This window comes from Oscarella lobularis, chromosome 2, assembly GCF_947507565.1.
Source record: "Oscarella lobularis chromosome 2, ooOscLobu1.1, whole genome shotgun sequence".
NCBI classification, from domain to species: Eukaryota; Metazoa; Porifera; class Homoscleromorpha; order Homosclerophorida; family Oscarellidae; genus Oscarella; species Oscarella lobularis.
In genome coordinates this window covers 186,448-212,088 of record NC_089176.1, presented here as the reverse complement: position 1 = coordinate 212,088, position 25,641 = coordinate 186,448, and the positions used below count along the sequence as shown (strand labels likewise).

Sequence of the window (25,641 nt, the reverse complement as noted above, 5' to 3'; positions counted from 1 at the left end):
AAACCGTTTACAAAAGCGCACAGACACACTCCCATTTAATTAAGGTAATTACGAAAAAATTATATAGAGACGAAAAATAGAGCCACATCTCAAATAAGATACTCGATCCTCCTAAATATGCTCATGAAATAATCGGCGAAACCTTTTCTCAATTTGCTTCTCTCTACTTCTCTCACGCACGACATCTCTCATTGTCGTCACGTGCTCAACAGGTGAAACTTGAAGCCGTCGATCACCAACAGCACCGGCATCAAATGAACTGAAGTGAGTTACGCGCGCGGGGCCAGCAGGCCCACCCAGCCCAATCCGATCTCGTTTCAATACCGTCTTAACAGGTTGGAGGCGTCCTCTGCCATCTGAGCCGAGACCTCGATCATCTGTCCAACCGTGATTGAGCATAATCTTATAGGCAGGAGTCGATCGATGGTGCGGATAGTAGCTGGACGAAGCGGAAGTGGACAAATCGTCCTTTCGCGACGAGAACTGATGCAGCGTCGTCGTACGATGTCTCCGATGCGACGAATCTTTCACGTCCATCTCGCAGTCTTTGCACCACACCACCGATAATGCTGAATTATCCATATCCATATCAAGAGAAGGAGTTTCTTCCGTCTCCTTCTCTTTTTCTTTGTCCTCCAATATTGCCACGACGTTGCTCCGATTTCCCAATCTAGCCAAATCGACCGCCGTGCGGCCTCGTCGATCGGATATACGCAGCGCTTCGCCGTCGCCGTCAAATGCGAGGAGGTAACGCACGACGTGGGCGTGGCCACCATAGGCGGCACACATGAGCGGCGTCCAAGCGAAGGCGTCCACGTCGCGAATGCTGCACGAACCGCTCGCCAGGGCCGACTCGACTTGGGGAAGAGAGCCGTTTTGGCTGCCGTGGAAGAGCTGCTTGCGCGCTTCGTCGACGCTCAACGTTGGCGAGACTCTTTTTCGGTGGCGACGACGTTCGTTTGTTCGGGAACGATTGTTTGTTCGATTTTCTGACGGCATCGATGCTATTTCTTCGTAGAACGACTTCGCTTCTTCTCCGCTGAGACTTGTCGGCTTTGTTTCGCTGATTTCCGATGCCGTTTCGGAACCGGATTTGACGAAAGTCACCGGATTGCTCAAATATCGCGACATTTCTTTTGATCTGCGACCTTGCAGTAACAAAAGCAATCCGTTTCTCGCTTTTGATAGAAATGGACAACGAGAGAAGCTGAAATCGTCGAAAAACGGCGAAACCTGTCCGGGACTTACTCAGGTGCTGTAAGCGCGCGCTATAACGTACCGTTCTCCGATTCCGCGTCATTTCGCTCTTCTCAGACAGTACTTTCGGTTACACATTGTCTGCATATAACGTTTTCCTGACGATAGAACATTCATCGATCAAGAAAGTTCTACAGACCAACGCGCCAAAACGCGCCAACGCCCTTTTTCGCTTAGCGTGCGTTCGGCATAACAAAACATGAGCGAGAATGGCCCTTAGCGAAAGTCCTTCAGGCGAGGAAAGGTAATCAGTTGATGCACTGCAAGGCTTTAACCGCTACTAGCGTTTCAGTTCGTACTGGCTATCCGCCTATCGCGATCCAGTCGCATCTCTCTACACGTTCACCTCCTGCTTGGGTAAATTCGCTCGCAAATGGCACGTTTGAACGACATTGGGAGTGATTTTGATTAGGATTGGCAGACTTGCAAGCCGATGGCGATCACAAGGTACAAAATCCTGGAGAATCATCAACCGTTGAAATTTTATTTCTCCAGCTATTGGTCGCTGATCTTGGAACAGGAAGCTACGATATGAAATTGAAGGTTTTCAAAGGTAGAGCCAGATGCCTCTAGAGAGTCTAGTCACGAGTTTTCGATTTTTTTCTTCTTCTAGGAACGTCTCTTCACATGGAGAGTGCCATAGTTGATCTTCCCACGGGCGTCTGCACGTTTTACATGGATGAAAACGAGCCGAGAGTACCGGGTACAATCTTACCGTTTTCTCTGTACAGGCACATGAGTTTTTGAAAATTTAGCTGTGGCCGTTGCTTCCGGTCCTTTTATCTACATATATAAGAATTTGAGGCCATATTTTAAATTTACTGTGCCGCCATTACCGGTTAGTAGCAAAACAATGGGGTATGTTTAAACATTTTATTCTCGCAGGTCAATGTAAAGGAAAAAGAAGCGTGGGACCAATATAAAGAGGCAAGTCAATGTATATATTCCAATGGCTTTGGCGTATATTTTCCATTAGGGTATAATAGATGTGACTGCAATGCGGGAAACTCTTGACGCAATCGAGTACGTTCTTTTAATCTGACCTAATCGATTGGCTTCTTGAGCCGTGTTTCTTCAAGTGTATCTGGAGGAAATTTATCGGTGCGATCTCTGCGGTATGTTAGTGCACACGTGACCGTCTTTAAAGCACGTTCTTCCGTTGGCGCTCCTCTTATTTAGGTTTCTTCAGTTGGATCCAGAAGACTTTGAAGCGTTCGCTAATCAATACAAGCACGCTCCTTTGAAAATCCAAGTAATGAGTGGGAGGGTCAAATGCAACACAGTTTGTCTGCACCCATAGAATCAATTAATTAAATGTTCTACATAATAATAATGGGCCAATAGATTTCTTTTGATTAGACTGTCATTACATGCATTGGTACAATGAAGAAGACCCATTCGGAAGACCAGTCTGTTAGCTGCCTGGTCTTGGGCACTGAAGCAGCCGAAATCTTTGTCCTCGATCCACAAGCCTTTACAATTTTAGCAAAAGTTTGCTATCGTTTCCGACCTCTTCCACGTGTTTGACGTTCCTTCGTCTTTAGATGTCTGTCCCTAGCGTGCCTGTTTTTCTCCGAATTTCTGGCTTATTTGAGGTGGAGTTTCGAATCATTGTCTCGTGTCGCGATGGAAATATTTACACGCTGAGAAAGTAAGCGTCGTCTAATTGGCTACGTTACTCTCTTTTTAGAGGACTCCTTGTAGGGGAGGTAAATCACCTAAGAGCTGCATAGAACTGACGTCACAGCCAGTGGGATTGGAAAAGCTGGAGAAGAGCATAGCGGTTGGTTGCATGGATCGAACGTTGAATTGCTATACTTTGAAGGTAATGAAGTGGTATCCTGTTCAATAAATAATTAATTAGTTAGGGGTGCCGTAATGACTGTACGAGTCTTTCTGATATTCTTTTTCAATGCAGGGAAAGAGATTGTGGTCTGTTACCATGCCTGAGGATATCATGGCTATGGCGTTGATGGATCACAAAGCCAAAGGCTTTAGAGCGGGTGGGTTTTGATTATTATTTTCCGATACGTTGGTCAGATGCTTGATTCTTCTAGTTTTGGTTTCTTTGGCCAATGGAGAAGTTCGTCTTTATAAAGATCGTCATCTCGTGAATAAGTTTCAAGAGGAGGTACGTTAAAATACATATCATATCTATTTTATTTTCTCATTTTGTTTCGTAAAAGGACTCCGTTACGGCTATGAAATTTGGCAGATTTGGTCGTGAGGAGGGCGCTCTCATTCTCACCACAAAAAGTTGCCCCATGCATCCCGCCGATTTTTTTTTGATGTCTTTTACCAGGTGGCGGACTCGTGGTTCGACTTCTCAAGAGAACAGCGGAGTTCGAGGCAAAGGAACAGGCGCCCGGACCGCCCGCGGCTCAGTCAACGAAACTCGACGTGCCAAAAAAGACGAAAGTTGCTGTCGATCAGATTCACCGCGAACGAGAGCACGCAACAGGCAGGGCAATAATAAGAACGATTCCTTTACGCGCTGTTGCTTCTTTAGCTATGCATAGAGCATTTCAGCACGATCTGTATCGTCTGAAACTCGAGACGGCACGTACGTACGTGAAGTCGGTGAAGACGAGTCTCAATCCCGTTTCGACGTCCGCCACCGAGCCTTTGAGACTGCACGCCAAAGTGCGAACGAATCCGAAGGCGACGGCACGTGGCCGTGTATTTATTTTTATTTTCAGGTTCACGGGATCGGTCCTCTTTTCAAAATGACCGTCGAAATACAGAATACGTCTTCGTCGAAATCGATGATGAAACTTCTTCTCGTTTTCAAATACGACGTCAATCTCTATTCGTTTTCGCGACCAATCATAAAGGTGAGTTCGAAAAATGGAGGAGATGGCATGCGAGGAATTTTTTTAGGTTCCCTTTCTCGTGCCTTCTCTACCTTATTCTTTTGAAACGTTGATACATTGCTACAGTGATGTAGGAGTGGCGGATTCGGTCAAGGTGCGTCCAGATGGATTGACCGTTTATCTAAATATGTGTCCTTTTCTAGGTATTTGTTGTTAGGGAAGAATCGAGCGTTCCCCTCATATCAGCTACAATTAGTATGCCGGTTAGCGAGAGTGTCGTTGTCGTGTGATTGACAATTCCGTCGCTGCGGATACCCTTGACGCTATACGGTGATTTTTAGTGTGAACCAGACCTACAAAGGCATTCGACTTGCCAATTGACGAGTGTTAGGGACAAAAATAGTGATTCGTGCTGGAAATAGCCTCACATTCTGTTCAGAGGATGTGAGGAACCCAGTAGATGCACGTCCTTCGTGACGAGCTGGTCCGTTACCATAGATCTTGACCTCAGGAAGGAAATTCATAGGAAGTGTCCTCCTATTATTTTTCTATGAAATCGTCGACGCAGATGTTTGCCGGCCTAACGCGTTTTGTCGTCGTTTCCAGCCCTGTTTTGCGCATGACAATCGTACATGTGTTACAGGTCATGGGAAAAAGAACTCCATGTACACATAAATGAGACTAAGGAAACATAGCTTAATGGACACGAAGTCCACCGCAAAAAAGGGTCAGCAACGACAAAGCTCAGAGGTTGAATATCAGAAGCTCCGATCAAGGAATCCGTATAAATTAAACGGTTTCAGATCCGCTTCTGCGACCTCGTACGAGCACACGGCCCGATTGAGTTAGGGTAAACTCTTCCTGGGGCGTTCTAATTTCATGCTGCGCCCATAGAGCCAGGGGTCAAGCTGTTTTGTATAAATTCTCTGCGCACGTCACCACGATCAGACAGACTCTCGGAGCCGCGCAAGGAACACGACCGGACGGCATGGGAATGGGAACCGCTTCATTTGCTATTCTGTCGCTCGCCTTCAATCTCGTCTGCCTCGCGTCAATTGTCTTCGCAAGTAAGCCTGGTTCGCGCGCGCGCGCGCGTGACGAACAAATCAACTGCTATACGCGTCGGGGAACTGAGGGCGGGTTGTAAGCGAATAGCTACAAGACAAAAACCACCGTTGCAACGGTCTGTTAGGTGAATGAAGAACATGCCCTGCGTCACTGGTGGTTTCTTAGACAAATATTGTTGCTGGTGAACACAGCCGAAGCTCTTCTTTATAATGACACACAGGGGCACTCGTTTGTAGCTTAGCCGCTCCTCTGCGCCAACCTGTGACTATATTCCGCTCACAAATTGCTGTCACGTCACGATGATACTTGGCCCCAGCTCGTGCGACGAGTTGCACAAGTCTGATTCTTTCTTTATGTAGCCGCCTGCCCGCCACTGCAATCACCTGAATTTGGAACCGTTACTGTTCGTCCAGGCTGGAAAGAAGGATACGCTTATGCGAGTTATAAGTGCAACAAGGGATACAAGCTGCAAGGCAAACCATTCCGGTTTTGCTGTCTTGGTCAGTGGCTACTGTCCAGCGTAACGTGTGAATGTACGTCTATAACACCGAGTACCGTGTGTAAATGTTGGTAATTATATCCGTTTTCTCTAGTCATCGAGTGCAACTTTGCCTCGGATGGATTTGACTGTACCTACGAAAACGTTGGACCTAACAATAAGGTTGGCTGGAAGCAAGAAATTACCACAAGCACTACAAGAACGGTAGAAATGAAATACGTTTCCTTTCCATCACGCAAGAAGCGATCAATGCAACTGACAAGAAAGCGTCGAACGTTGCCAACATTTTCGAGAAGAAGAATAAGCATCGTCCTCCGGTGGCTGGGAAGTCAAGTGAATATCGATAGCGAAACTTTCGAAGTCGGTTACTTTACCAGATCTGATCTCAACAACTTCCTAATGTTCAATCTTCGCACAACGGGTGCTGGAATTGTCTACCATATTAACGTAGATGCTCACTGCCGTCCTGATCCTCCACGCAAATTAGTCCAGTTGGGAAACGTAGACGACCATACTCAGTCGTTTAGCGTGGCTTTCGTTTCAACTAGGCGAAAGTCTGTTTGTCTGAATCTACGTGATGCTATCTCTTGCTCGCTCTTTGCCGTACGATTTAAGGCGACCGTTGTTAGCGGACCGAAGAGCGAAGCGTCAATATCTGTATTTCCGCAAGGACTTCATGCCACTTCGGCACTATGCGAAGAGGTCAACAATTCCAACTGATAGCCCAGGGAAAGCTTGTTGGCTACTGACCAAACTCGTCTGATTGTAGTCTGTGAAGTGTCCTCTGATGTTCACTATTAGATATAATAGAATCACCTGGTATAGAATGAATATTCAATAAATCGCTTCTTAGTGATCTGCGCACGTCGAACTGCACTCGCGGCGTACTACCAGTTTTGAATCACTTAATGGTGTTCACTTACTAGTGAGACATGTCTGGGTCGCGGTAGTGCCCAAATTTCGCAAATTTCTTTTAAAAGTACAACGTTTTGGTATAAAAGCAGCGGCTTGTTCAGAAGACAGACAACTAGAAAGCGAAAATCGTCGAAAACGACGACGAACAATTACGAACCGAGGTCCAAGTTCTTGTGACTCGAAGCGCGCGCTAGATCATTTACCGTTCTCCGAGTCTGCCGGATTCTGCCGTCCTTTGGTTGATCTCAGCCAGTGTCAGCAACATTACTTGCGTTTAAAATGTTTATCGGTCATAGAAACGCTGTAAAACCACCGCGCCAGTGCCTGTTTCGCAGAAACTCTAGACATCGAACCGCACTCGCGGCGTACTAGAGTACCAGTACTACTGTAGGGGTGTTCACTAATAATGTTAGTGCAGAAGAAGCTCAAAACAAGATCCTGTCCAAGTCGCGGAATCGCTTCAGTTAGATTGCGCGAAATTCGACGAACCTTTCCCCTAAGACTAATTGCTCTTATAATTGTGTCCCAACGCCTGTTTCGCTCAGCTCGCAGAAACACGAGCGAGTATCATTTGCAGCTGGTATCCGCGAATTGGGGAAAGTCCAGATTTAGCACGTGATTCATAGTCAGAGTGTTCCACCTGCGTACAATTCTTATGTTTGTTTATAAGAGGATGCTTATATGGAACTGACATATATAAATTTTTTGCGCAAATTCGTGTTTAATTAATTAACCACGTATACTTTTTAGAATTATTCGCTCCTCTCTATTACGCGCACTGCGATTTTGTTGCGTTCCGCACATGATTCATAGTCGGGGCGCCCCACCTGTGTTCCACTGCGTATCATGCCTAATAATGAGCGGATGGAACTGTCGGCTCTCTCTCTTATAAATTCTCTGCGAAAGTCAACGGTTAGACAGACTCGAGCCACACAAGGAACAAGACATCGCGCGAAATGAGAACCTCTCTATTTTCTCTTCTGTTGCTCACTCTTGTCTGTCTTACGTCAATCGCAGCACGTAAGCGCTACATGTTGCAACCTGTTGCAACCACCGGATACTAGAGGAGAGGGATAGGAAACGCACGCAAGGTACTGTACATTGTGACGCAGCATGCGTGTCACGGGCACGCCCCCTCACCCGTTTGTGACCTCGCTCAAATAATACCCGATTTCTCCAAATCCGAAGGCTCTCTAGCCTTAGAATTAACTTGGCAAGGTTACGAAATGCCGTAGTAATGCCTCCGATTGTCGTTTTTTGCAGTCGATGCCTGTCTTAAGGTGATTTCAGCCCGTTTCTTTCCAGAACGCGATCAACGTGACTTTGTGCTTTTGTCATGACCATTCTACAGGTTTTCAGAACCCCAAAGTACATTCAAATTGTAGACTATAGATGTAGACTATAGACGTCAAAGTGCAACTGCCTCACCCAAGATTATCTACGATTCCCTATTATCAAAAGCGAGACGGTTTTGTAGCACGCTACACTCTTAGCAGGTCACAAAATCGTCTCCTTTTTGGCTATTGGAAATCACAGATGATCTTGGGTAAGACAGTTGCACTTCGACGTTTATAGTCTACGATTTGAATGTACGTTGGGATTCTAAAAACCTGTAAAACGGTCGTGAAAAATGCACAAAGTCACGTTGATCACGTGCTGAAAAGAAACGGGCCGAAATCATCTTTAGGAAAGCATCGATTGCTTAAAACGACTGTCGGTAGCATTACTTAGGCATTTCATAACCTTATCAAGCTCCCTCAAAGGCTGAAGAGCCTTCGGTTTTGGAGAAATCGGACGTTAATTGATCGAAGTCACAAATAGATGAGGAGGCGTGGCCGTGACACGCATATTGCGTCACAATGTATTGCGTTTCCTATCCCTCTCCTCTAGTATCCGTGTTGCAACGGTCTGTTGGGTGAACGAAAATGCCCCCTGCATTTCGCTCTACCGGGATCGCTGCAGCCTCCGCACCTATCTTGCGTCACTTGGTGCGGTCACATCATAGTGATACGTGGCCGCCAGCTCGTGCAGCGAGTTGCACCAGATCTGATTCTCTTTATATAGGTCGAAGGAAAGGCGGAGGAAAAAATGGAGGCCGAAGGATATATTCAAACCGCAAACAGAGATGCCCGTCACTGAGTGCACCTGAGTTCGGAACCGTTTCCATTAGCACAAGTGGGGCAACTGTGACTTATGCGTGCAACAAGGGATTCAAGCTGAAAGGCCACAGCAGACGGATTTGCTGTGGGGGTCGATGGGGACAGTTCGCACCAACGTGTAAATGTACGTCTATAATACACGGTGCCTTGTGATGTTGTAAATATATTTCGTTTCGTTTTCTGTAGTAATCACCAAGTGCCATTTTTCCTCGGATGGATCTGACTGTACCTACGAAAACGTTGGACCTAACAATAAGGTTGGCTGGAAGCAAGAAATTACCACAAGCACTACAAGAACGGTAGAAATGAAATACGTTTCCTTTCCATCACCCAAGAAGCGATCAATGCAACTGACAAGAAACCGTCGAATGTTGCCAATAATTAGAAGAAGCATAAGCATCGCCCTCCGGTGGCGGAAAGATGAAGTGGATAGCGAAACTTTCGAAGTCGGTTACTTTACCAGATCTGATCTCAACAACTTCATAATGTTCAGTCTTCGCACAACGGGTGCTGGAATTGTCTACACTATTAACGTAGATGCTCACTGCCTTCCTGATCCTCCACGCAAATTAGTCCAGTTGGGAAAGGTAGAAGACAATGCCCGGTCCGCGCTTAGCGAGAATTTCTCTTCAACTACGCGAAAGTCTTTTTGTCTGAATCTACGTGATACCATCCCTTGCTCGCGCTTTGCCATACGATTTAAGGCGTCCGTTGTTAGAGGACCGAAGAGCGAAGCGTCAATATCTGTATTTCCGGAAGGACTTCATGCCACTTCGGCACTATGCAAAAAGGTCAACAATTCCGAATGATAGCCCAGAGAAAGCTTGTTAGCTACTGACCAAACTCGTCTGATTGTAGTCTGTGAAGTGTAGTCTGTGAAGTGTCCTCTGATAGAATCACCTGGTATAGAATGAATATTCAATAAATCGCGTCTTAGTGATCTGCGCACGTCGAACTGCACTCGCGGCGTACTACACTGTACAGGTTTTGAATCACTTAATGGTGTTCACTTACTAGTAAGACATGTCTGGGTCGCGATAGTGCCCAAATTTCGCAAATTTCTTTTAATTAAAGGACCCCCGAGTGAACGTTCATCAATATCTGTAACCCCGGGAGGATTATACCACTGCGGCAATATGCGGCGTAAAAGTCGAAAATTCTAAAAGATAGCCGAGTGGAAATTTTTTTGGCTACTGACCGAACTTGTCTGCAAGACTTTATTATATTATTCTGTGATGTGCCGTTCAATGTTCACCACTACGTAAAGTAGCATCACCTGATATAGAATGAATAAATGGTTGTCATCTGCATGAAGAAAACATTTAACGTTGAAACGCGCTCGCGGTGTGCTACTGCACTGTGAAACCATAGATGGTGAAACCATAGATGTGGTGAAACGAGCTAGAGCCCTGGAGCTAGAGCTTGAGTTTTATAAAGCGCGCTACCGGCACAACTAACGCCCTTTCGACCGGCTTCTCACTTCAAAGAAGCGTCGAATAAGCCAAATAGAGACAAAAACGTTGCTTTTCGGGTTTGAAGCCCCCCCCCTCTCCGGAAGAAAGTAAGTGTAGCGCCTTCATCAGCTTTTCCAATGCCTCTCATCGGTGCGGAACGGAACGACTTACCGACGCTCCAACGCTAGCCAAAGGAATCAGTGGAGACGCAGCAGCAGCAGCTATACAACACACGAAGAGGCAAAACAAGAAGTTCATCTAGCAAGTGAGACTTGCAGTCTCTAGTGCAACGGCGTGCACCGTGCATGCAGGTGTGTATAGTAGCTGTTCACGGCGCTCGCGGTGTTCGTATATCAGCATCAGTGCCGGCTTTCTTACTGCGTGCAGAAGCTAAATTTAGAGTCACTTTATAGTGTTCGCTTAGTAGCTCAATGTCCTGTCCGTAATTGCTTGCATGTTTGAGGTTGGGAAATTGGCTGCTACGCTCCCGTGCTAAAGTCCTTGAGATTCAGCCACAACTGTTTTCCTTGTACCGAATGATCGTCTAGCTGACAAATCAATGCGCGTTTTACTCCTGTAGACAAGCGCAACGGCCTTAGAAAGTCTGCTCTATAGGCTATATATAAATGAAGCGGCTCAGAGAGAAACGACCCGACGCGGCTGATCGTCTCCTAAAAAAAGCCCCACTCAGTGACGTTCCTAATCCGGCGCAGACGACTGACTCTTTTATATCAGGTTCAAACTAGCTCCCTTCCCGTCGCCTAATATCTGTCTCGGTTCAGCTATTAGCTTAGGCCGCAGAATTGCGGACCTGCGACACTGAAACCCTTTTTTGCTGCTCAATTATTACGGCGCCTGGAGTCGAAAGGTGCAGCACGTATCATCCGGAAGGTGCCCGCCGGCGGGACAACAAGATTGCATGCAGGAAGACAGATCTCTATGCTAGATAATTAAACGGCATTGATCTTCTACCATACGTCACTTGGCGGTGAGTGCAAAATACATGAGAGGTGTACATGAGACAAAATTATAAGAAAAGAGACGCGAGAGGACGGGCTTCGGGTCGTAAAGAGCCGTTTTGGGCAAAAATAGAAGCTAGAGCAATTTGCAATCGCGAATTCGTTAATCTAATACAGTCGGGTTGGAGCCCTTCGGGACTTGTGCAAGCGGATGTCGTCCACGTGCAGCAAAGCCCTTTAGTCGTCTGACGTACTAGCTAATACAGTAAGAATCGTTCCGCCCCGCGAAGCCTCTCTAACGTGCGTCAATGCATTAGGGTCGCGTGCCATCCAAAGTTATCGTTTCTCGCACAAATGTTGAACTTCCTCCGTGTTTGGCGTTGCTCGCCGCAACGCTCCGAGACGAATCCCTTCAAACCGCTCACCGTAAGCGGATGCATCGACCCGACCACAAGTAATTCATGCGTGCATACTTCAAGTCTGTAGCGAGGCGCGGAGAGAAGTCTCGGTTGTATTACAGACGCTCTTTAGGAATCGTTCTCCTATACGACGAGAACCATAGACGGCGCTTAGATGTCGCTTAGCAAGTCTAAGCTGCTCTCTAAAGACCAAATCGTCGATTTATCAATCACGGGCAGAGTGCGCAGTAGTCTGGCCTCCTTCTGGCTAATGAAAAGAGCAAACATTGGTTAGCGTAATGAGATGGATTGAGGAAGCCCCTTCCGACACAGAGCGACCTATCGATCGTAGCTATTAGGTCACCCACAGCGGAATTATTCGCCTTGAGGCCGGGGAAGTAGCTGTCACTGAACTCTCCCTTGAAGATTGATGACTGGCCTCCCGGCGACTCACCCGGGTTTTTCGCCGCTCGTGTAGCCTTCTACAGGGCGGATCTTGTAATATCAACAGCGCTTGTTGGTTATCGTCGCGGTAAATTGCCAGACGCGCAGTCTGGCTAGAGGTTGTCGGAGCAGGATGGTGAATTGCATTAGGCCAATATAGCAACCGGGAGTGGCGCGGCTAAATGAGCTAAATGAAGTCTACCACTTGTTTACCTAGGCAAGGGGGCGGCATCGTCTCGTAGAGGATATAAGAGACTCAAGCGAAGCATCTCTCAGTTACTCAACTTCTTGGCTCCGAAGAGTACGTGTTGCAAGCTCGCAAACAATACCCAATGAACTCAGCAATCGAAACCCCTACTACTCGTCTATTTGACTCGCCGTGTCGCCTGAAGACGCACTCCGCCCTCCGTCGCAAGCTCTCGGCACCGTCCATATCGGCCAACACGTGGGCCGAACTGCCGCTCGACTGCGAAACGACGTTTGATCCGTCGGCTCTCTACCAAGTCCAACTCGCTCTATCGGACGAACGATGCGTCGCCTCGCAAGTTCTTCGAGTTCCGGACCCGGAAAGCGGCTACTGCGGTTTGCTCTTTGAGCTGCCGTCAGAGTATTTACCGTCAAAACCGAAGACAGGTGGTGACAAAAAGAGATTCGGCTTTGTTTACCACAGCAACAAGGCCCAGTGGTACGGCGTCGAATTTGACAGCCTAAGCGGGAAAATGCACATCACATCCGCTCCGCCCGAAAACGATTCGGATGACATGAACCTTGGGTGGAAAGTATTGTTTCAAGTCGATTCGATTCACGAATACAGATGTGTATAAGACAGAGAGTCGTAGGGTGCTGTGCATAGTTTGCTTTTGTACGCCAAGCGTACGTGTATATAATAAACATATCGAGTTCCACTGTCAAACGCCCTGGATGCCACCTGTCAACTGTCGCACTCTTCGTACATAGAAACCTTTTGTGTGAAAACGTACAACTGCACAAACATTAAAAAACGCCCTCTCAAGGCTACATCGTACACAAGTGGACCAACGTAGAACAGACTCCAGAAGTAGTTAGCGTCCTGTAGGAAATAAATTACTAACTAACTTGCCACAGACATGTCACCAGTAAGTCTCCAGGTAGTCACTGTATGCACTCCCACAAAGACCGTGGTTATTCATTCCGCTTTACTTAGTTAATGTAACTTGCGTTTAGAATATAAAAGGTCAGGGTCTTTGAGATGAGTTTCAATGCTGGTGGGAGGGAGAGGAGGCATTATTGGGCTAGTGTCCGATTTACCAACAATAGGAGTCTGCAAAGTCTCTAATTATAACTCATTATTCTGGATACCCCCCTAGCGTTTCGCTTTGCTGTATCGTAGTCAAGGGGGTCTCCGTCCATCTGAACGGAGATCAGGTGTTGATATTAAGCTATGGTTACTCCCCTAGTTATCACAGCGGTTGAGATTCGCCGCTGCGGAGCCGGTTTCCGCAACTTCTGCTTCGTCAAAGTATCCACAACGGGTTTTATGACCACATCGAATGGCGAACGCAAGCCAATCGTGGGCTGGTCGGAGTATATAGAAGAACGAAACATGGGCGTGGCTCAGGTCATCGAGTGGCTGGGCTCGCTTACGATAGGCCTCAACCCTCTGCCATTCAGCAAGATAATTGCTCAGCTAAGAGCAAACACGCGTCACGTAGCGGGTGGCATAGCTAATCAAGCGATCGCTGCGATCGAGAACGCCCTCCTTGATATTGTGGGCAAATCCTATGGGGTCCCCGTCTGCAGTCTTTTTGGTGGACCGATCCGAAGCGAGATTCCGGTCTATTGGTCGCACTGCGGCAGCTTTCGATTGAATTATCACCAGATGCTCAGATCGCCGCACACCGGCAAGCAAACGCCGCCTCTTCGTTCTCTCGACGACGTCAAGTCTCTCTGCGACGAGGTCAAGGCGTCTGGGCACAGAGCTGTCAAAACCAACATTTTTCAATTTGATCCGTCTGGCGAGGTTGGTGCTAAATGTACATGTACGTAATGTGTGGCAAAGAGCTGCATCTGAGCAAAGGCTAACACGTTCAGGTGCAGCTCTTTATTACGTATAGTATGTAATAATAACGTCTTCTTACATATAACAATCAATGTTCTTTAGCTAAACGTTTTACAACATTGATCGTTCATACTACTCATTGTAGAATAATTGCCACGTTTCCTTTTTTTGAAGATTGACGGCAAGTTGTACATGCCGGGATTTGGTGGTGGTGTCGGCTCTCCCGAACTTAACGTGCCTGACGACGGCGGTCAATTTATTTCTAGGCTCGTCAAGCAGATGCGTACTTTTCGTCAGGCGTGCGGCGACGGCATCGGACTGCGCCTTGACCTTAACTACAATTTTCGTACGGAAGGCTTCTGTCAAATAGCGGGCGCGCTCACGCCTGAAGCTCTCGGCGGACGCGGCCTCGACTGGCTCGAACTTGACATTGAGTCGCCCCAGGCACTGGCGCGTATTCGAAACCGAGCGCCTATGCCAATTGCATCGCTTGAGTCGGTGATGGGACGAAAGCAGCTCTTACCATACTTGCATGCGGAGGCGGTCGACGTGTGCATCATTGATCCGTTGTGGAACGGGGTCGACGAGAGTTGCAAGATGGCTTCACTGTGCGATATATATGAGATCAATTGCGCTGCTCACAATTATCACGGATGGCTTGGAACGGCCATCTGTGCTCACTTCTGCGCCGCTATTCCCAATTTCAAGGTGCTTGAGGTAGACGTGGATGACGTGCCTTGGAAGGACGATATTGTCACGAATGTGCCGCTTCTGAAAGACGGCGTTTTTCACCTGCCAAGTGGCGCGGGGTGGGGAGTAGACGTAGATGAAGAGGCATTGCTTAGGTATCCACCAATTAGAGATAGTGCAAAAAGTGGGATATGGAGTCAGGCAGGACTGAAAGAAGCGTAAGGGAACATTGCGCAGCTTAAATTGGTGATCTAAGTGAAATTTTTCTACATTTTGAAGACAGAACGACACTTTGTGTTACATTAAAAGCTTGGATAATTTCTCGAGAGTTTCGTAGAGCAGACGTACCGGACTGTACGATGTTATCGGATTGATGGCAGCCAAATTCGATCGTGAAATCTAAGCGTTTGCTTCACTAAATCGCATCGATTCTCGCGCGGCAAAGTACTTTTTAAATGTCCCGCGGGAGGCACAGGAACGCGCTGTCTCAGATACCCGGATTGGCAAAAGAATATTCGAGAGCGTAACTCGCCGTGTCGATCACCGCAGCAATGCCAAAAGCGTCCGCGTCTTTCCCAAGTCCACATCCGACAGAAGAAGAAACTCTCCTTGCGTCGGGGACCCCTCCCGCCAAGGAATTTCTCCCCCGCGCGGCGGCGTGCTCTACTTTACGTGCTCTCCCACTCGCACGCTGCACGCCCTCGACCACCCCGCGTTTTCAGCCTGCATTTGGCGCGACGGACAAGTCGAGTCGCGAAAGCAGGCGATCGTCTCTTCGAATTCGAGATCAATTGGCCATTAGTAGACATCAGAACGTCACGTCTCGAACAAATTACGTCATAGAAAGTACTATCGCGCTTTCGACTTCGCCGTAACGATGCGTCTCGGACATCCCGGTGTCCAGAAACTCTCCGTCTTGCTACTACTACACGTACTCACCTTCTCCACGATCTCGACCGCGCAGCAAAACGCCCCCACGTTCCAAGACGACAAGTTCTGCCCCGTCGCTTATGTCAGCGACGCTCTACGTCCAGGCGACGCGGCGCTCGTTCTCTACGCAACCGATTCGCCGTCGGACACAATAACGTATCGAATAGTGACGAATCGAAGCAACGGCTCCGCCTATTTTGCTATTTCGAGCGACGACGGCAACTCCGACGCAGTCGCCGTCGTCCGAACGCCCACCGCCGTCGATAGGGGCACGTATGCGCTCAACGTCGAAGCGTCCGATCAGGACGGAAATTCTTCATCGATCGACGTGACGATTCACGTCGTCGACGATGCTGACGTCATCGTCGTCGACCGGTCGACGTCAATCGACGTCGTCGAATCGGAGTCGCCGGGGACGGTCATTGGGACGGTGACGCCGTCGTCGTCGAAAGCGAGATTTTTCAATCTTTCGACTATCGCTTTGTCGAGTGGAAACGACGACGAACGATTCTCTATAAATTCGTCGACGAGAGAACTTTCCATTCGTCGTCGGCTCGATCGCGAGCGCGTCGACGCGTACGCGCTCTCCGTCGGCGCCGTCGAAACGCGAACGGGATGCCGGACCGATTTCGCCGTCGTCGACGTGACCGTTCTCGACGTCAACGACAATCCGCCGGCGTTCGCGAGAGCCGTCTATAGCGCCAACGTTTCGGAATCGCTCACGCAGCACGTCGTTGTGTTGACCGTTTCTGCTTCCGATCCCGACCTCGTCAACGCGACGATACGTTATAGCATCGACTCGACGTCTATTGGATCGGACGATTTCGATATTGATAATAACGACGGTCGATTTCTTGTCGTTCAGCAATTGGACTATGAAACGCGAACGTCCTACGCTTTGCGTATCATCGCTGAAGACGGCGGCACGCCGCCCCTGACGGGAACAGCTCTCGTTCTTATTGACGTTATTAACGAGAACGATAACTTACCGATGTTTCCACCGTTTGGATATCTCGTTCAGCCGGCTGTTTCGGAGAATAGCACAGTTGGCACGGTTGTTCTAACCGTTTCCGCGACGGATTTGGACGCGGGTGTCTTTGGCGTCGTCACCTATTCTATTCAAGGCGGAGTCGACGCGTTTGACGTCAATTCGAGCAACGGAGAAATTGCCGTCGCTCGTGCGCTCAACTACGAAAATGCGACCGAGCATCGATTCGTCGTCGTGGCGACGGACGGCGGCGGTTTGACGGCAGTAACGTCGGTCCACGTGCCGATTGGCGACGTCAACGACGAAATTCCTCTATTTGACGTTTTGAATTACTACGCAACGGTGGCGGAAAATCGTCCGAGCGGCACCACCGTTGTGACTGTGACGGCAAACGATTTAGACGCGGGACCGATTGGAAATCGGCTTGTGACGTATGATCTGACGGATGACGGCGGCGGACGATTTGCTGTTCATTCCAATACCGGCGTCGTGACGACGACGACGAGTTTGGATCGGGAAAGGCAGGGATACTATCTTCTCACCGTCACCGGTCGCGATCACGGTTCGCCGTCGCTGACGGGAGCGGCGTTGGTTCACGTGAACGTGACGGACGTCGACGACAATGCGCCCGTGTTCGTTCCGCCTGAGAGCTATACGTTTTATTTTGACGAGAATTTGCCGGTTGGTTCGTCGCTTCTGTCGGTGAGCGTTACGGATGAAGATGTCGGTGGAGTGAGCGTTAGATTTTTCATGGCTAGTCAACGACCATCGGCCGGGTTCCGGTTTCCGGATCCCTCCGAGAATCTCATTGTGTCTACGACTGTGTTCGATCGGGAAGATCCGTCGCTTGGCGATTACACGTTTCGCCTTTTTATGGATACGCTAACGTGGGATCCACGATTCCAATCGCTAGGATCGTACACTGTTGTAATCCAAGACGTGAATGACAACAGTCCCATGTTCCAGCGAAGTTCGTATCGAGTAGAAGTTGAAGAGAACGCGCTGACCGGATTCAATTTTTTGAACGTTACCGCTACGGACGCCGATGCGACTGCGAACAATTCTCGTATAACGTACACGAGTAGCGGAGACGTCAATCACTTCCTCATTGATTCTCGTACAGGAGCTCTGACATTGAGTGGCTCCTTAGACTACGAGACGGAGCGGGAGTATAGTTTCAATGTGACGGCTATTGATAATGGGATTCCGCCTCTGGCAAATTCAACGTCTGTCACTGTCGTCGTCGTTGACGTGAACGACAATAAGCCTCGCTTCGAACGGGCTATTTATTATGTTAATGTGTCGGAAAATGCAGCGATTCGGACCCACTTGCTTCGCTTGACTGCCACAGACGCTGACAGCAGCTTCATTTTTCGTCATGTGTTCTACCCCCCTCTTGTGCATTCTCCCGAATTCAATGTCGGTTTTCTTTCTGGCGATCTTTCTGTTCTACTTCCTCTTGATTATGAACGAACGTCAGAGTACAATGTGACAGTTGAAGCTTCAGACGGCGAATTGAAAGGCTTTGCTACTGTTCTTGTCACCGTTTTGGACGAAAACGATAATCCGCCTGTCTTTCGTCCCAATCCTCAAGTAGTCAATGTCATTGAAACAGAAATAGTCGGAAGCGTTGTAGCGACGATCTCCGCTTCAGATGCCGACTCCGGATCCAACGCTATTGTCACGTATTGTTTAATCACGCCTACGTCAACGTTTAGTCTTGATCGGGCGAGTGGAGAAATCAAATTGATTGAAGAATTGGACAGAGAAACTGTTTCGTTGTATGAACTTGATATCAATGCAACCGATGGCTCCGGCATCCCTTCTCCTGATCTTTCTCTGCGCGTATTCGTCGGCGACGTCAACGACAATTCGCCGGTCTTTCAGTCGACATTCTACAATGGATCAGTGTATGAGAATCAGCCTAGTTTAACTTCAGTAATGACGGTTTTGGCTGAAGATGCCGACGCTGGAGTGAATAGTGAAATCGAGTACAGCGTTCTCTCTGGCGGCGATTTCTTCTCAATTGACGCTGTCACAGGCGAGATATTCACGTCTCGTTCGCTCAATTTTGAAGCCTTTGCCGTTCCCTTAATCAATCTGACAATTCAAGCGTCTGATCGTGGCAATCCTCGACTGTCCAACACAACTCGAGCTCAGATTCGAATTTTAGACGGAAATGACGCTCGTCCCACATTTAATCAGTCCGCCTATCAGATCGTCATTTCTGAGGACGACCAAGCCGGCGTTTCACTATTGCAGGTGTCGGCCGACGATGCGGACGGTGAGACGGTGCTTTACGGAATTTCCGGTGCTGGACTTCCTGTCTCGATCAATAGCACCACTGGAGTGTTGACGCTCAAGAATAAGATCGATAGAGAGACGACTTCTCGGCTTGTTTTTAATATTAGTGCCTCTGATACAGGGTTTCCAGTTCTGTCAAGCATCGTCACTGTGCAAGTCACCGTCTCCGACGTCAACGACAACCCGCCTTTATTCAATCAGTCTGCTTTCACTGCTTTCGTGTACGAGAACGCGACAGACGGTACTATTGTGACTCAGGTAACGGCGTCGGATAGCGACGCGGGTTTGAACGGAACGATATCTTACGAATTGCGTGGAGAGTCGAGCTTCTTTGCCGTCGACGCCGCTAGCGGAGTCGTTTTTCTCAATTTGACTCGGACTACTTTGGATCGCGAGTATCTGGACGAGTTCCTTCTGGACGTCGTCGCTCGAGACGGCGGCAATCCGTCGCTGGAACGGAACGTCACTCTACGAATTATCGTGCTCGACTCCAACGACCATTTTCCGAATTTTACGGCATCTTCGTACAATGCCTCGGTGCGAGAAGACGCTTCGACCGGAGCGTTCGTCGTTCAAGTATCAGCGCGGGACAACGACTTGGGACAGAATGCCCGTCTTCTTTACTCCGTCAGCGACGGCGATCCTTTTGGCCAGTTCGTCTTTTCTCCGTCTACTTCGGGGACGCTGCGCCTGGCGCGGTCTCTCGATCGCGAGAACGTGTCGTCGTACGTGCTGACGGTGCGCGCAACGGACGGCGGTCATCCGTTTTTTTCGTCTGAAGTTCAAGTTCGCGTTATGGTTGATGACGTGAACGACAATGTGCCCGTTCTTCTGTCTTCTCCCTCGTACGAAATCAAAGAAGATGCCCAAGTTGGAGCGCTTGTCGGACTTGTTAGCGCCGTAGACGCCGATTTCGGATCTAATGGTGCGGTGAATTATCGACTTGTTTCCGGAAATGTTGGCAATACGTTTTTATTGAATTTTACCTCCGGCGAGTTGCGTCTTTCTCGCTTACTGGATCGGGAGAACGTGTCCAGCTATGCGCTGGTCGTCGAGCTGAGAGACGAAGGACTTTCATCCTTGGCAAACCGAGTTAACATTGACGTCTTTGTGACAGATATTAACGATAACCCTCCTCGTTTTCTTGCGGCTACTTACGAATTTGACGTTTCTGAAACGACGTCCATTGGAACAACATTTGGACGAGTGCAAGCTGTCGATCCCGATCAAGGACAGAACGGATTTGTGTCATATCAACTCGTGCCAAAGCCTGGATCTCCTTTTGCTTTGAATCAGACGTCAGGAGAGCTGTACACGATTTCTCGTCTGAATTTTGAAACGGTTCCTCGTCATTCGTTGACAATTATCGCTTTTGACGACGGTTTGCCTTCTCTGAACGACACCGTCAATGTCGACGTTGATCTTCTCAATGAAAACGACGAGAAACCGTTTCTATTTGACGTAGGAAATATCACGTCGGATATTGTCATTTTTGAGGAAGATGACGTGCCTGTGCACCTGCTTCCCTCTTCCGAATACGTCCTTTTCGACGAAGACAGTCCCACGTTTGAAATCGAGCAGATTCGCGTGGCTATTCGGAACAGTTTGGACAACGGCAACGAGTTGCTCTCTGCCTTAGAACTACCTAACGTCACTGTCAACGCGTCCGCTGGAAAAACGCTCATCATCCAAGGTCCCGCTCCGACGGAGCGTTTCAAACAAGTGCTCGACAGCTTAACGTACGAAAACGCAGCGGAAGAGCCGACCAGTGGCGAAAGAGTGGTGCGGATCACAGTGGACGATGGGGCACACGTAAGCGATCCTTTTGACATTCGGATTTTGGTCCTCACTCGCAATGATCGACCTCAGTTGAAACTGTCGTCAATTGGCAACGTTACTGCTGTCTATGTCGAAGGAGACGGTGTCGTATCGCTGATCAGGAATTCGTCGGAAGTGCGTTTGACCGACACGGACAGTTTGCTGGCCTTTTACGCGGAAGTAAAAATCGTTGTCGCTCCGGATGGAGCGAATGAAATTCTCGGTGTCGGCGTTGTGCCGTCATCGATCAACGTCACGTGGATTGGACTGATGCATACGTTGCGTCTAACTGGAGCAGCGTCGTTTAGCGACTACGAGACGGCCCTAAAATCAATTTATTATGAGAACAATAACGCAAAGCCCGGAAATCCTTCAGCTGTCGATCGCCTGGTGTCTGTCCAGGTGAGCGACGGAGAGAAGCTCAGCGAGAGCGTGTTTGCCATAATTCACTTCGTTGCCGTTAACGACGCACCAATGATAACGAATTCTATTTCTCAAACGCCAACATTCGTTGAGGGAATGAATTTCGTCTCTGTCACAAGTGGCGTGGCAATAACTGACGTCGATAGTCGCGAACTAAGACGAGCTCAAGTCGAATTGGTTAGCGTTTTCGACCTTGGAGACGAGAATTTGCTCTACCGTGGACCAAATCTATCACCTATACAAATTTCTTTTGTCAGCAGCGTTGAAATCGAGTTTTACGGATTGGCACCACTATTGGACTACGTAGCCGTTCTTCAGCACATTTCCTACGTGAACAACGACAGTGATCCGACCGTTCGTCGTCGAACAGTGCGAATGACGGTAACAGACGACGGCAACGCTACGTCGCTACAGGCGACCTTCTCTGTAAACGTCGAGGCGGTGAACGATCCTCCCGTCGTTCGACTGCAGTCAGACGCGACCGCCTTGTGGTTCGAGGCGACGTTTACGGAGGAAGGACCGGCCGTTGGCATTGTGAACGCGTCCGAGGCGACTGTATACGACGACGACAATCGAGTGCTAAGCCATCTCGAAGTGACTATACTGGACGTTCTTGACAGAGGACAGGAAGAGATCGAATACGCGAGAACAATTGACGGGATGCCGGTTCTTGTGAACCGAACGGAAAGCGGAGGAAATACGTCTTTATCCTTCGTCTTTTTCTTCTCTTCGCCCGCGCCCTTATCGTCGTTCACGACGCTACTCCGTTCGCTTCGATATATTAATCGAGCGGACGAACCGGCTCAGTCTTTGGCGAGAGCAATTCGCGTGACGGCGAACGACGGACTGGACGATAGCGAACCGGTAGAAAGTCGCGTCGACATCGTTTACGTCGACGAGAATAGATACGCTCCCGTGTTCGCGAACGGCTCGCAAATAACGGTATCTGTTCGAGAATCGGAGCCGGTGGGATTTACTGTAGCGCGAATTCTTGCAACCGATGACGACTCTGGCACAAATGGACTAGTGTCGTACTCGCTCGTGGACACAGACAACGTATCGTCGTCGTTTTTTGAAATTTTCGTCGACGGCAGGTTGTCGATTCGCCGGAGTCTCGACTACGAACTACGTCGAAACTTCTCGTTCATCGTTCAAGCTTCCGATCAAGGCTCTTTACAAAGGCGATCCAGCAATGCAACGGTAATCGTCTACGTTATCGATGTGGACGAAAATTTACCCGAATTTATTGGGGCTCCATATCATATTCAAGTTCTTGAGTCTACACCCGTTGGAACGTCGTTATTCGTCGTATCGGCGTTAGATAGAGACGCTAACGCTCGCGTCCGTTACGAGATTTCCAACACGTCGTCGTCGTCGTCGCAATACTTTTCTGTGAATCAAGTAAGCGGCGAAATTTTGCTGGTGAGGAGCCTCGATTTTGAACTGGGTTCGTGCTTGTGCGTGGAGCTGATCGCCTACGATGACAACGTCGGAAAATCGCGAGTATCTCGCGAGTCTCTTACAGTTCATCTTGTTAACGTTGACGACAACTCTCCTGTGTTTGATCCGCCTTCGGTGTTAGTTAAAGTTCCGGAAGACTTGCCCGTAGGCTCTGTTATTGCTCAAGTCTCGGCCTATGATCCGGACGATAGACAGGCGAATGATTTCCAATGCCCATGCCCGGGAAACGTCCGATATAATCGTACTGAAAATGCGACCTATATTGCTGAGCCTTTACAGCTTTTTGTTCTCCGTTCCAGTGACGTCAGCGTCAATTCTTCCGGTTTTGTGCGATTGGAAAAGGATCTTGATCACAACGTCGAGCCGTATGTTGAGTACACTATACAGGCTCTTGGTCAAGGTAACCGATCGGCGTTTGCTTTTCTGAGGCTAGAAATCGAAGATGTTAACGACAATGCTCCCGAATTACAGTTTACCGGTCCTTCTGTTACCTACCACGAAGACAGTGCCCCCATTCCACTAATCAATCCGTCGGATCTACGCTTGACAGATGCGGATCCTGACTTTCAGTTAATGTCAGAGGCGTACGCCACCCTGCTGTCGCCTCGCGATGGAAGTGACGAATTTCTCAACGTGACTAGTTCATCTCTACTGAATGCGACAATTTCGTCTTCTGGCCATGAAATCGTACTAAGCGGGCAAGCGTCTCTTGCATCCTACAGCGTCGCTATTGGAAGTTTCACCTACGTCAATCTGAGAGAGGAACCGTCGCCGGGTGTGCGGCGAGTGGAGGTCGTCGTCAACGATGGCAAACAGAACAGTTCAGCGATTTATGTCACTATTGACGTAACCATTAGCAACGATCCTCCTATCGTTCGACTCAACGGAGACGTTTCTGTTGACATTTCGGTTGGATATGAAAAAGGGTTTGGACCGGTATTTATCGGTTCTCCCACTCGACTAACGGTGACAGATTCCGACAGCGAAAAATTGGCACGAGTCACTGTGGTTCTACAACCCGTCTTTGATCCAGGTCACGAGCTACTCAGTGTTTCAACTGCAGGCACAGCCATCAAGAGTCAACCTTTCTCGAGTTCATCTTTGGTTGTTCTGTCTCTGCGTGGACCGGATTCGCCTTCGAATTTTACAACAGTGTTGAGATCGGCGACTTACGACAACGCTCTGGGAACGCAGGCTAGCTCAAACATGCGAATAATTGCAATTAGTGCTTTTGACGACGAAGAGGAGATGAGCCTTCCGGCTCAGAGCTTCATTTCGTTTCTCGACGTCAATTCTCCGCCAGTCCTCGACTTGAACGGTCCTCTCACAGCCGAACAAACATACCGCACGGTCTTTCGCGAAGACGGTCCGCCGGTGGCTCTAGTCAGCGCTGACGTCACGTTGTTCGATATTAACGGCGACAATATTTCTAAATTGGTAATTGAGATAACGAACGGTAGCACGGACGGTCGTCTGGACGTCGATCTACGAAACACGAGCCTATTTGCGAGCCGTCCTGACAATCGCAGTCTCGTCGTCAGCGGCTCGATCGCCGAACCGGCTACGGTATACGAGCAAGTGTTGCTGGGCGTGAGCTTTTCGAACGCGGCAGACAATCCCGCCAAAGAGACAGTGGCGATTTCTTTTCAAGTGTTTGATGAACCGGGAAACGGAAGTGTGCCGACGTTCGCGTTCGTCGAAGTACAATTTGACGAGCGTCCTGAGGTGTTTCTCGACAGCGATTTGCCGGCCGGCTTCGACTACGTAGTGGTGTTTGTGGAAAACTCGACGGGAGTACCGATTGCAAGCCCGAAAACGTCTTCTCTGTTAAGCCCCTGCGACAAAGACTGTTTCTCTTCCTTGCAAGTACAAATACTGAATCCTCTCGACGGCGCAAACGAGACGATCGAGTGCAATGCAGACGTTCATCTCTGCAGTGTCGTCACCGTACGAGAATGTTCAGGGCAATGTTTCAACTTCTCACTTCCTGATAACACTAAACACAATTACACACGATTGCTGAGAGCTTTGCTCTACGAAAATTCGGCCAACGAACCGAATGCGACGTCCCGTCGTCGCGTGGCGGTAACCGTCCAAAATCTTCTTCATTTTGTAAGCGAACCTGCGGAGGCCTACGTTCAAATTCGCAAAGTGAACGACAACTCGCCTGTATTTAGTCCCGCTATTCTGTCCGTGTCCGTCGACGAGAATCAGCCGTCCGGCACCTTCGTCTCCTTTTTGACGGCGACCGATGCCGACGAAGGCGACGCGGAGCGACTCCGCTATTTTCTGAGGAGCACGCTTGATGCGAACAAGTTTCGACTGAATGCAACGACGGGATTGTTGAGCACGGCGACGGTGTTTGATCGCGAAGAAGCGGATTCGCACCCTCTGTTGATCGTCGCGTCCGACGAAGGTTCGCCGCCTCGCGAAGGAATTCTTGCGCTCAAGGTAATCGTTGACGACGAGAACGACGAAACGCCGATTTTCGAAGTAAATCGCTACTACGTGAATGTATCCGAAGCGGAACCGATTGGATTCGATATCGTCGTCGTTAGAGCTTTTGATCAGGATGAGGGAACGAATGCCGAATTGTCGTACTTTATGACTGATGCTGATAATGACACTTTTTCTATCAACGCAACATCCGGCGCTATCAGTCTCATCAAGAAATTAGATAGAGAAACGAGATCTTTCTACGAAATTGAAGTCGTGGCTGTCGATGGTGGAATTCCGGCGATGAGCAGCTCGGTGTCGGTTGAAATTCGTGTGCAAGACGCCAATGATATAGCGCCGGTTTTTGACCAGTCTACGTACAGTGCTTTTATCAACGAGAGTGCGGCTTCAGGCAGTCGCGTGATTGCGGTTGCTGCGACAGACGAAGACGTCGGAGAGAAGGGAAGAGTCAGTTACAAAGTCGTGCCAGAAGATGCCTTCGAAATCGCCTCGTCGTCTGGAGTAGTGACAGTCAGGAGGCGACTGACCCCTGGTGTATACAATGTGACGCTACTTGCTGTAGACGG

At 48.8% G+C, this 25,641-nt stretch overlaps 5 protein-coding genes and 1 long non-coding RNA gene across 8 annotated transcripts in view; 5 read left to right on the top strand and 1 right to left on the bottom strand.

The window, feature by feature from the left end:
• Nucleotides 1-8: 8 nt before the first annotated feature.
• On the bottom strand, nucleotides 9-1,386 carry LOC136183580 (G patch domain and ankyrin repeat-containing protein 1 homolog). The gene is made up of 2 exons (XM_065970274.1): nucleotides 1,280-1,386; nucleotides 9-1,233 (listed from the first exon to the last, which is right to left on the bottom strand). The coding sequence occupies exons 1-2, from the start codon at nucleotides 1,298-1,300 to the stop codon at nucleotides 112-114; spliced, it is 1,143 nt and encodes a 380-aa protein (XP_065826346.1). The 5' UTR covers nucleotides 1,301-1,386; the 3' UTR covers nucleotides 9-111.
• On the top strand, nucleotides 1,348-4,654 carry LOC136183576 (Bardet-Biedl syndrome 1 protein homolog). Of its 2 annotated transcripts, XM_065970269.1 has the most exons (21): nucleotides 1,350-1,501; nucleotides 1,550-1,614; nucleotides 1,670-1,704; nucleotides 1,753-1,810; nucleotides 1,871-1,960; nucleotides 2,013-2,095; nucleotides 2,143-2,184; nucleotides 2,234-2,280; nucleotides 2,337-2,372; nucleotides 2,437-2,509; nucleotides 2,617-2,748; nucleotides 2,802-2,908; nucleotides 2,962-3,082; nucleotides 3,176-3,260; nucleotides 3,315-3,388; nucleotides 3,444-3,513; nucleotides 3,560-3,718; nucleotides 3,767-3,900; nucleotides 3,957-4,091; nucleotides 4,138-4,224; nucleotides 4,274-4,654. In XM_065970269.1, the coding sequence occupies exons 1-21, from the start codon at nucleotides 1,467-1,469 to the stop codon at nucleotides 4,358-4,360; spliced, it is 1,755 nt and encodes a 584-aa protein (XP_065826341.1). In that variant the 5' UTR covers nucleotides 1,350-1,466; the 3' UTR covers nucleotides 4,361-4,654. The 2 variants fall into 2 exon arrangements, with proteins under 2 accessions (XP_065826340.1, XP_065826341.1); XM_065970268.1 differs by having other exon boundaries at nucleotides 1,348-1,501; nucleotides 3,560-3,900.
• Nucleotides 4,655-5,155: 501 nt separating this feature from the next.
• LOC136183583 (uncharacterized) lies at nucleotides 5,156-6,496 on the top strand. Its single transcript, XR_010669191.1, has 3 exons — nucleotides 5,156-5,253; nucleotides 5,304-5,671; nucleotides 5,732-6,496. It is a non-coding gene; the product is annotated as an uncharacterized lncRNA (long non-coding RNA).
• Nucleotides 6,497-6,787: 291 nt separating this feature from the next.
• Nucleotides 6,788-9,636, top strand: LOC136200148 (uncharacterized). The gene is made up of 3 exons (XM_065990491.1): nucleotides 6,788-7,572; nucleotides 8,617-8,835; nucleotides 8,898-9,636. The coding sequence occupies exons 1-3, from the start codon at nucleotides 7,509-7,511 to the stop codon at nucleotides 9,518-9,520; spliced, it is 906 nt and encodes a 301-aa protein (XP_065846563.1). The 5' UTR covers nucleotides 6,788-7,508; the 3' UTR covers nucleotides 9,521-9,636.
• Nucleotides 9,637-13,406: 3,770 nt separating this feature from the next.
• On the top strand, nucleotides 13,407-15,083 carry LOC136200054 (D-galactarolactone cycloisomerase-like). The gene is made up of 2 exons (XM_065990378.1): nucleotides 13,407-13,965; nucleotides 14,179-15,083. Exons 1-2 carry the CDS (start codon nucleotides 13,483-13,485, stop codon nucleotides 14,914-14,916), a joined length of 1,221 nt encoding a protein of 406 aa, XP_065846450.1. The 5' UTR covers nucleotides 13,407-13,482; the 3' UTR covers nucleotides 14,917-15,083.
• A 121-nt stretch (nucleotides 15,084-15,204) lies between these two features.
• Nucleotides 15,205-25,641, top strand: part of LOC136183533 (uncharacterized) — a 31,643-nt gene continuing 21,206 nt past the window's right edge. For both annotated transcript variants that reach the window (XM_065970198.1, XM_065970197.1), the window contains exon 1: nucleotides 15,205-25,641. This exon is cut by the window's right edge and continues 20,004 nt beyond it. In XM_065970198.1, the coding sequence (XP_065826270.1) occupies nucleotides 15,572-25,641 (10,070 nt within the window). In that variant the 5' untranslated portion in view covers nucleotides 15,205-15,571.

Coding starts and splice junctions, on each gene's coding strand:
- LOC136183580 (XM_065970274.1), bottom strand. CDS start 1,300: ATGACGCGGAATCGGAGAACG. Junction 1,234..1,279: donor TGACGCGGAATCGGAGAACG/GTACGTTATAGC, acceptor AGTCCCGGACAG/GTTTCGCCGTTTTTCGACGA.
- LOC136183576 (XM_065970268.1), top strand. CDS start 1,467: ATGGCCCTTAGCGAAAGTCCTTCAGGCGAGGAAAG. Junction 3,083..3,175: donor TGAATTGCTATACTTTGAAG/GTAATGAAGTGG, acceptor TTTTCAATGCAG/GGAAAGAGATTGTGGTCTGT. Junction 4,225..4,273: donor GAGTGGCGGATTCGGTCAAG/GTGCGTCCAGAT, acceptor GTCCTTTTCTAG/GTATTTGTTGTTAGGGAAGA.
- LOC136200148 (XM_065990491.1), top strand. CDS start 7,509: ATGAGAACCTCTCTATTTTCTCTTCTGTTGCTCACTCTTGTCTGTCTT. Junction 7,573..8,616: donor TCTTACGTCAATCGCAGCAC/GTAAGCGCTACA, acceptor CTCTTTATATAG/GTCGAAGGAAAGGCGGAGGA. Junction 8,836..8,897: donor GTTCGCACCAACGTGTAAAT/GTACGTCTATAA, acceptor CGTTTTCTGTAG/TAATCACCAAGTGCCATTTT.
- LOC136200054 (XM_065990378.1), top strand. CDS start 13,483: ATGACCACATCGAATGGCGAACGCAAGCCAATCGTGGGCTGGTCGGAG. Junction 13,966..14,178: donor AATTTGATCCGTCTGGCGAG/GTTGGTGCTAAA, acceptor CTTTTTTTGAAG/ATTGACGGCAAGTTGTACAT.